This window comes from Hipposideros armiger, unplaced genomic scaffold (assembly GCF_001890085.2).
Source record: "Hipposideros armiger isolate ML-2016 unplaced genomic scaffold, ASM189008v1 scaffold_23, whole genome shotgun sequence".
Classification (NCBI taxonomy): Eukaryota; Metazoa; Chordata; class Mammalia; order Chiroptera; family Hipposideridae; genus Hipposideros; species Hipposideros armiger.
Genome location: NW_017731373.1, coordinates 7,022,995 through 7,033,587, shown reverse-complemented (window position 1 = coordinate 7,033,587; position 10,593 = coordinate 7,022,995). Strand labels below are relative to the sequence as shown.

Below are 10,593 nucleotides of genomic sequence, written 5' to 3'. Positions count from 1 at the left end.
CACAACTAGACTGAAGAACAAAAGGACAGCAACTTGTCTGTTCCCCTTCCCCAATTCCCCAACATTGTTCCCCTCCCCCAATTAGCCAATTTAAAAAAAAAAATCTTAAAAAAAACAAAAATAATAGTATTACTAAGCTGTTAATTAAAAGGATTCTGGACTATAGTCACAAATTCTAAAATCCAGAAATACTTGTTAAATCAGAATTTAGCCCAAAAATCACAGGATAATATTGGATTGAAGCACACAGAAGAGAGAAGTTACACTCACAGAATTAAAGTGGAGGTTTATGTTCAGCCTTGGAACACAGACGGTCAGGGCAAGAAGGAGACAGAACTCATAGCGTGAGGTTTGAGAGGATTAGAGAAGAATCAGAACTCAGATCTGGACCCCCACAAAAAAGGCAAAAGGTTTACTGTGTCAATATGAAATATACAACTTATTTTGGGGAGATAACTCTGGTAAACAGCACTATTCTTTTAAAGAGAACCACTGGCAGAAAAGAGGAGGATCCTCTTCGGTCATGTTCTCCCTGATTACACATTTAATTGGTATTTCTGACTAATGCCTAAGCTAAGTAACTGGCTTGTGCTATGGGGTTGACAATAAAAATCTGAAACACATTTCTCACATATGGACCCCGTCAATGGACCAAAGCTTGAAAATACAATGACAAGAAACATGAAAACTGGGAAATAATTTTCCACCTTGATTTGCCTTTGATCAAGAACAAGGAGAAAAAAACTGGAACACAGAACAACAGCCAAAAAGATTGAAAGTTTGGGAAATAGAGCCTATTATAAAAGATTAAAGAAGTTAGAGTTACTTAGTTTGAAGCAGAAAAGAAAATAGTTAAGGCTTATAACAATAAATATTACTGAATAAATAGGTGTTAGGAAAGCAAAGCAAAGAGAAATGGGCAAAATTCCCTGAAGACATACAATTAAATACAAAAAGATTCTTTCAAATGTTCAGTATTTAAACAAAATAGAAAAGAGGATCCTGACTGGTGAATGCTCAGAGAGAAGCAACACAACTGCTTCCAGGGAGGACAATGAGGGAAGATGGGAACAGCTATGACAACCTAACAGTCAACCTGAGAGATCCAGAAAACATGATGTGAGCATGACCAATATAGAACCTTGAGATACAAAACAGGAATGATAACAATGAGAGGGTGGGAATCTGGTATACAAGTGTCCTGACGGCTCTGTGAATAACGGCGGCTATCAGTTAGAAATGGGAACTGGAAAAGGGAGAAACTAATCAGCAGCCAGCCATTGTTAAAGGCCTTGTCTGGTCTGTTTTTAGAAAATAAACGATGGATAAAAGAGCCAATTAATGCTTCTGTAGACTCACTCAGCAACCCAGTCTGAAGTCTTGAATGGAAAGTGTGAGTTTTATATAGAACTCCAATAAGGAAAAAAAGGCATTAAGCATTTACCAAATGTAATTTCTAAAAAGTGGATACTATAGGACAAGAGTCAATATGGTGTCTTCTTAAGAGCTATCAAGTATTCTGTAATTCAAAAAAATTACGAAAAAGCTTATAGTGCATAGGCAGAATAATTTTAGGAGGAATGAACAAAGTTATAGAGGAGGAAAAAAAATAAAACTGACCAAGTGGCTATTACATGCTAAAGGCTGTTAGGAACGTTAAAAAGCATGTCCTCATTGGTATGATGTCTGGAATTTGCTTTAAAATAATCCAGAGAGGACAAGGGAAGTAAGGAGGGGTATAGATAAAATAAGATTGAGTCTAATTTGATAACTATTAAATTTGGTGATGAGGACATGGATGGTCATTACACTATTTTATTTTTGTTGTTTTGAACTTTCCATGATTTTTAAAATTATTTACTTTTATATAATGAAAGAGTAAGTGGGAGGGTGTTTGTGCACTTGTGAGTGAATGTGGGTTTAATCTCTATAGAATAGAAAGGACTTCTATGTAACTCTCCAAATGAGACACAAATAGGCCCATCAACTATAAAAACTCTCCATGAAAGAGGAATGTCTTAGCTAAGTTGGAAATATTAATGAGGAGTTATGCTTTCAGAGGAGCAGGAAAAATAACAAGGAGAAATGTTAACAGAATAGAAAAATGTGGAGGGGAAAAGCAGCAAACAAATGGCAGGAACATCTTTCTCAAGCAAAAGGGAAGGGAAGGTATTTCTTGAGTAGTTACTGTATTGACAGATGTTTTACATCATTATCTCATATAATCCTGACAGCAAATTTGTAATATGGATATTACCCTCAGTTTAAGATGGGGAAATAGAAGTTCACAAAGGCCAAGTGACATACAAACAATCATGCAGATATTAAATGACAGAAGCAAGGTTCAAAGTTTCTTGCCCAAGCTTAATAGTCTTTGCACTACACCATAATCTATTTCCCAAGAAGCTACATTAAACATCGAACAAAATAAACAGCTTTGTTAGAGGTACATAGATTAGGGGAAAGGGAAAGGAAAACACAATCTAAAAAGGACGAGAGTTAAGAAAATGGATTTAATTTTGTTATGTAAGCATATCCAGGCTGTTATGGTAGTTTAGAGAGGGTGCATGGGGAAGGCTATGTAACTAAACTGGGATTGGAGTAGGGCTTAGCCAGGCAAGGTGGGAAAAATGTTTCCAGGGAGGAAATAGCAAGAATAGACCCATCGAGATAAGAAAGGAGACAAACGAATTGAGGAACTTTAAATTGGTCAGTATTCATTCACTAATTTAATAATATTTACTGAAGTCCTATTTTACAGCAAGAGCCAAGTGTACAGTAGTAATCAAAAAAGAAGAGTCCCTCCCTTCATGGAACACACAGCTTAGGAGACACACATTCAAAGAATTACACAAAACATAATGACAAACTGGGAAGTGTTGTGAAGAAAGTGTATAGCATGTTATGACAGCCTCTAAAGGGGGACTTACCTAGGGATAGTGGGATGATCAGAGATGGTTTCCCTGGGGAAGCGGCATTTAAACTATAAGCTAAGAATGAACATGCATTAAGTAGATGCGGGATAGCTAGGGAGACAATTCAGTCAATGGGAATAAAATTGTACAGAGGCCTTGAGACTGGCGAGAACAATGCAGAATGTAGAACTAACAGAAAACCAGTGTGGCCAGAGTACAGGAACAAATGAGAAGGTGGGAAACAAGGCTGGAAGAGTAGGCAGGCTAAATCACATGTGGCCTTTAAGATTACATTTTGGAGTTTGTCCCAGGAACAAACCTTTCAGGAAAGGTTTTTGACCAAGGGAGTGATGGAGTAAGAAATGCATTTTGAAAGTATCTATTCTCAGGGGTGCTAAACTTCAAGTCCAGAGATATCAAAGGGTCTGCATAGAATCCAGAAGTCCGTGAATTTGAATGAGGGGGGGAAATCTTTATTTTTCACTAGCCTCTAAATAAAATTTAGCATTTCTTTCAATTATGAACAGGCCCTTTGACTTTGTCACCAATACAAATCTCAAATATGTTCACATCATATAACAGTTATTACAAAAATCTCACAATGATGGTTTTATCCCTCATAACATCATTACTTTAAATCATGGACGTTTTTAAAAACATTGCTAAATATTGTTATTTAATGCACTAATAATGAACCACATATATTACACCAAATTTTAAAAATATTATTTTGATATCTATATTGGTTTCCTTTGTAGTTACACATTTAAAAATATTATTCTCAGAAGTCTGTAAGTTTCACCAAACTGCTAAGAGGTACATGTCATAAAATAAGTTTAAGAATCCCAGCAGAAGGTAGAAAACAGATGTGGGGAGAAGGGCAGACAGAAGGTAGAGAAACAAGCAATCCAGGTAAGATGACAGAAGCTTAAACTAAGATGATGGAAGTGCTGGTGGAGAGAAGACCAATTTGAAAGATTTAGGAGGTAAAATTGACATTAAAGACTCCTCTCAAATGTAATCTTCAAAAATACTTAGTGTTATAGAAATGCTTACAAAATAATGGTAAGTAAAAAAATGCAGAGTCTAAAACTATCCACACAGTACGATGCAGATTAAAATTCTATTGCGCACAGAAAAGACTGAAATGATAGAAAGTATTTTAAAATATTAAACATGGTTATCACTGGGTAATATACAGTATTAAAAATGTTTATTTTTTTCCTTAGAATTTAGTTCTAAGTTTTTCCATATCTTGTAAAATGAGTATTAGAAAAAAGGAAGCCTAACTTTAGTTTTTTTGCATGAATTTTAATGATAGGATAAAATGTTTATGATATGTTTTGAAGTAAAAAAGGACATAAAATTTTACATATGGTATGATCTCAACCATATCCATATATATATATATCCATATATATATATATATATATATATATATATATATATATATATATATATATGGAAATTATGGGTGATTTCTTTATACCGATAGATTTCCCATGTTTGCTATAGCAACCACACATTACTTTATAAATTACATTACATTTAAAGGGCACAAATGGGTGGATTTGCTTTGGACAGAAGAAAGAACTCTTTAAGATTTAAAATGAAAACAAAGAAGAGGGATTGAGATGGACAGAGTTTGTTGGTGGGGGAAGGACACTCAGAGAGTTCACACCTAAAGGACTCTATAGCCTCAGCAACGCAGGAGGCAAGGACATCTACAGGTCTACAGCGAGCAGAGGGCTGGGTAGGACCAGCAATACTACAATGAGGTTGAGTGTTTACGACAGTCCTATGGGGAGCACAGACAACTGTCATGGAGCACAGAGCACTCCGCTAAGGATCATTAGGGACAAATAAAAATGGTATTAATTAGTGCTGTTCTCAAATTTCGTAAATCATTTGTGGAGCTTTTTAAAAATGTCAGATCCCCCACACAGTGATTCAGTTTGTCAAAGTAGAGGCCAACTAATCTGCATTTTTAACAAGAGAAGTATTTCAGGTGAGCTCAGACCATGTTTTGGGAAACACTGGTTTAGAGTCTGGCTTGAAAACAAGGGACAAATCTATTGATATAAAAACAATTTTCAGATTCTTTCCACTCCTATCATTCCAATTTATATAGGGAGTCTAGGTTTCTCGTTTTGTTTTGGTTTGGTTTATTGTCTTGTTTTGGAATTTCAGGAAAACAAAAATCATCTTAGAAAGATGAGTAAAAGTAGCAAAGACAAGAAAACACACCAATGGTCAAAAATAACTATTGGGTTGTCGGGAAAGTCATGATGCATTTTTGCAATAAAAAACAGAAAAAATACGTCATGACTTTTCCAGCAACCCAATATTATCTGTATTGTACTGGGTTGCCGGAAAAGTCATGACCTATTTTTCCCATGTTTTTCATTGCAAAAATGCATCATAACTTTTCCAACAACCCAATAGAACTTCAGGCCAAGCTACTTATCACCTTACCTTGAGCAGAAGAGCAAAATTACTCTGCAGAGTATTAGTCACACCATTTTCATACAATTTTTTCCTTGTGTGGTTTTCACTCACAATCCCACCACCAGATTGGTATCTTAATAATGACTTTAGCATGGTTTCAAAAGGGTCCGCTGAAACACACAAATTAAACATTTCTAAGTCAATCACACACAAAAAAAATCTGCAGCAAAAGAACATACAGATCAGGGAGGTATGGAATTGTAGATGCTAGAGCATGACAACTTTAAAAAAAAAATAAAAAACCTCCCTTAAATGTCTTTTCTAAATATGAACAGCTCAAGAGGCAATAAAATTGGCAAGAATACAATATCCTGAATGGGAATTCTACTACAAATCATCAATACTTGCATAAATTTTCAACCTACATGACAATAATATCTTTGTTTTAAAAAAGCTCATTTCAGTAATATTAAAGCAAAGTTGATTTCTGTATATAATTGTGAAGTATTATACTTAAAATTATTTAGCTGAGTTCAAAAATTTCTTTTCTCCTTCACTATTGGAAGTGTTTGTTTAATGAGTATATTGTTTTCACACACAAAATATATTGTCATTGTGAACAATTACAACACAGTAAAATACAAAGAAGAAAGTAAAATTCATCTAAATCTTACCACAGAGATACTCCCTGTTAAACATTTTAGAGATTTTTTTTTTATAGCTGTTAACATTTCTTAACAGAGAGAGAAAGGCAGAAAAACCTGTCCGATTTCACAAAGAACTACAGTCCCTTCTTTGCTGATTCATTAGTGTGATCATTTGAATACTATCTGATGCTTCCCCCACTCCCTGACACTAAACTATAAACTCCATAAGAGCAGAGGCCATCTGTTTTTACTCATCATCGTATCTCCTGACAGAGCCATCTTTCTATGTTGTGGAATGCTTAGTGGTTAAGAGCATGAACTCAGGCCAAAACTGCATAGAGTCCCAGCTTCATCACAAATTAGTAGTGTGATGTTGGGCAAATGACTTAACCTCTCTGGTTCTTCAATTTTGTCTTCTGTTCAATAGGGGACAACCATAATACCTACTTCATAAGGTTGTTATGAAGACTGAATGAGTTAATATTTGTAAAGAGTTTAGAAGTGCCTGCATATAGTAATTGCTATACAAGTAGTTACTAAGTAAAATAAATCTATATCATCTTAAGGCCTGAAAGTAAAAGCAGCCATTGATAAATATTTCTTTGCTTCAAATTTTTATTATAAATAGTGTAATATATCTTTTCACATTTATGTGATTATCAAATTCATGAGAAATTCCTGAAAACATCATTGCTAAGTCAAAGGTCATTGTCAACCTTCTCTCCAGAAAGTTTGTAAAACATATATACTCTACGCTTCTCTATTTCTTCATCAACAATGAGTTTTGCCAATATTTTTCATCCCTTTAGTCAGAAAGGTAAAAATCTCATTTTTATTTGCATACCACTGGTTACTAATGAGGCTAAAATCTTTTCATTTGCTTATCGGTCATTTGTATTTTTTCTTTCTTAATTACCTTGTTTTTGCCCATTTTTCTACAATTGCATTTTATTTTTATTTTCTTATTAGTTTTTATTTACTTTATATATATGGGTGGGAAATAGTTTTCCAAATTCTATTAAACTTTTTCATTCTACCTTTTTATTTTACAGGAATATAGTCATCAATTATTACTCATTATGTGTAGTAATGAGTGGCCAACATCTTCCCATCTCTCTTTTTTAACCTTTTTCAAGGTATTTTTATTGTACTGAAATTTTTCATTTTTATGTAGACAGATTTACCCATCTTGTGCTTGATGGCTCCTACATCTCATGTCATGGTAAGAAAGGGTTTATCAACAAACCCCCCTCAAAAAATTTAATATTTAGCCATGTTTTCTATTACTTTTACATTAATCATTTGGAATTTGTTTTTATATAAAGAGTAAGGCAAGATTCAGACTTTTTTTCCCAAATAGCTGACCAGTTTTCCCAATATCATTTATTACCTTCCCCCTTACCATAAAATGTTATCTTTATCATATATACTTGGTTTGTCTAATGAACTACTGTGAGTGAATCCCAGTACAAGGTTCTTCAAATTAATCTAACTTTATAAATACATTGTTCTATCTGATATTACAAGTATTCCCCTCATTAATGTGCTTTTCTGGATGTTTCTTGGCTGCTCATGTATCTCTACTCTTCCAGATGTACCCTGGAACTATTTTTTCAGGTTCCAAAAAAATTTCACATTGGGATTTACACACACACACACACACACACACACACACACACACAAAATGGGGGTGCCAAAAAACTGTATACACATGACTTGTATTCATTTTCTGTTATTGGTATATATTAAATATTACAATTTTAATACAGTTTTTTCCTTTCTTAAAATGTGTAAACATTTTTTTTGGCACACACACACACATACACGCACACATATGCTCAGACATACATAAATTGAAAGAAAAAAATCATCATTTTACAATATTGTGTCTTAAATGAGGTAATAAATATAAAGATTTCTGTACAATGCCTGGCACATAGTATAAAGCATTCAATAAATGTTAGCTATTCCTATCCAAGAACAATGTGTGGATCTTTATTTATAGACATTTATTCTTAAAAGATAAGGATCAGCTAATTAAAAAGAAAATTAAACTTACATGTCTTATTGGGGTTGATATGCTGCTTCAGTACATCAACAGTGCCCAAACTAACCACAAGGCGCCTGCCAAACCAGAAGGAGACCACAGGCCCATATTTCTCATGCAAATTAACCAGGAACTCGTGTAAACTTCCACTGTTCACAATATCTGGAAGATTACCATCTCTGAGAAAAGAGCAACATTTGACAAAACAATCAATTTAATTTGGGAGAATCAGAAAAGCAATAGTTGATTATGAATTAACTGTGTCAAGAGATGAGACCAAATGTACCTGAAATTCAAATTACTGCAAAATCCAAAACTCTATTATATTTGACTTCTCACTTTCTATAGTTATATTTAGATATGGATTTGTCTGATGTTTTGAGAATTCATAAAACTTCAAACCAAGTAAGAAAAGATAAACAAGGGCTGGCCGAGTGGCTCAGCTGGTTAAGAGTTGGATTAAGGGGCTGGCCAAGTGGCGCATTGGTTAAGAACTGCCTTGGGATGCTAGAGGGCCCCGGATCCCACAGATGAGGGCCAGTGACACTACCGTCTATAGCTAAGATGCTGAACAATAGCTCGACCTGGAGCTGGGCTGCTGCGAGTCGCAGGCGACGGCGTTGGCTGCAGCCCCTGCTGCAGTGGGTTGCCATCGGCTACCATGTGTAGCCAGCAGCCAGTGAGAGCGGCCCTCAAGCCGCTGTGAGTGGCGTCCAGAAGCTGGCGACTGATCTGCCTCATCTGGGAATGACGGTGTCAACTTGGGCCAGTGAAGCAATGTCCTCCACAACTAGACTGAAGAACAAAATGACAGCAACTGTCTGTTCCCCTTCCCTCAATTCCCCAGCGCTGTTCCCATCCCTCAATTCCCCAATTAAAAAAATATCTAAAAGAGTTGGCTTAAGAGCGTGGGCTCTGAGCAACGAGGCTGCTGGTTCAATTCCCACATGGGCCAGTGACACTGCACCTGAGCTGAGCTGTTGCTGAGCTGCCAACAAGTGGCAGGATAGCTTAGCGGGTGTAACAACAAGATTGCCTGTTTGATGGTGGGCTATGCCACCTGCAACTAAGACTGAACTTGGCACCTTGAGCTGAGCTGTCCCCCAGATAGCTCAGTGAATAGAGCGTGCACTCTTAACAACAAGGCTGCTGGTTCGACTCCCGCATGGGATGATGGCTACGCCCATCCACAACTAAGATTGAACACAGCACCTTGAGCTTAGAGGCCACAAGCTGCCGACGGGAAGCCAGATGGCGACTGGCGCCCTCCACAACAAAGACTAAAGAACAACAACTTGGCTGGTCCCTTCCCCAATTCCCCAATAAAAACCTTTAAAAAAAGAAAAGGTAAACAAGAAACATCTGACTTAGACACTAAGAAACTACCCAATTTTGGCAGCACCTCATTCTTAAGATAGCAATGAACATAACATCATCATAGGCTGATGGAAAACATCAGATCACTATGTCAATTTTTTTTCCTTTTTTCCTTCTTATCCTGTCTTTCTATTTTCAACTTTTTCTGGCTGGGGATGAAAGCAATTAAAGGTTTTGGTTTATATAATCCTCCTTTCTGTTCTTAACGAAGTTTAGGTTGTATGCCAAGAAATAAGCTGAGTGTAAACAAAAGAATTAAATAAGCTGAGTAATCTAAAAATATGGTTCATTTTTTATACCAAAAATTAAGAGCTGACTCTACTTGATTCCAAAAAAATACTCACTTTTCTTCAGTTGGAGTAATCCCCGGAATTCCTGAAGCTTGTCTGGAAGCCTTAAGGAAAAATTTTAAAACAATTTAGTATAATGAATTATTATATGTATATTTCATAAGTCAGACATGTTTTACCAAGACATCTGCAGGATCTTAAATGATGGCTTTCCAATTCAGTTGAATCTCGGGAAATAGGGTACCCTGTAGTGAAGAGAATACCCACAATGATAGTAAAAGAATAATGAGATGGTAACAAGTACTGACTGGGGAAGGATGATGGAGGGCTCCAGAAAGGATATCTTCACAGGAAAGAAAACACAACTGATGTCTTTGAATGCTGGAACAATTTTACTGAGTTGTGTTATGACAGAAATGTTGAAATACTTGGAAAAAAACTAATGGCAAGTGAGAGTGAATAAGCTCTAACAATGTGCAAATACTAAGGACAACCCCTCCCCACTGCCCTAATCCTGGCTTCCACAGTTCCAGGAAGAGGGAGCCTAAGAAGCCTGTGTATGCTGGATAAGGTGGCTCCTACACCAAGTTCTACAACTCATTAACAGAAATGAAGGGTGATCCCTGAAACACCAGGTTAAATGCTCTCCTGCCCTTTACTACATCCACATCTCTCAAATACTGTCAATGATGAGATGGATCCCAAATTTGGCATGCACCTGGCAAGCCCCAGCAAAACTTCAATCTCCCCAATAATTATAGTCTCAACACTACCATGTGCCTTGAGACCTTCCAAAATAATGACCTTTTTCCTTATATACATGAGGCCCAGGATCATCATTCCCAGGTCTTCCCTCATGCCCCAGACTT

General features: G+C 36.1%; 1 protein-coding gene across 1 annotated transcript in view; it reads right to left on the bottom strand.

The window, feature by feature from the left end:
- The window catches only part of CYP20A1 (cytochrome P450 family 20 subfamily A member 1), a 55,185-nt gene that overhangs the window by 40,518 nt on the left and 4,074 nt on the right, over nt 1–10,593 (bottom strand). The window contains exons 2-4 of the mRNA XM_019635742.1: nt 9,779–9,828; nt 8,070–8,236; nt 5,391–5,533 (exon numbers count right to left, since the gene is read on the bottom strand). Coding sequence (XP_019491287.1) covers nt 5,391–5,533; nt 8,070–8,236; nt 9,779–9,828 — 360 coding nt within the window. The remainder of the gene's footprint in view (nt 1–5,390; nt 5,534–8,069; nt 8,237–9,778; nt 9,829–10,593) is intronic.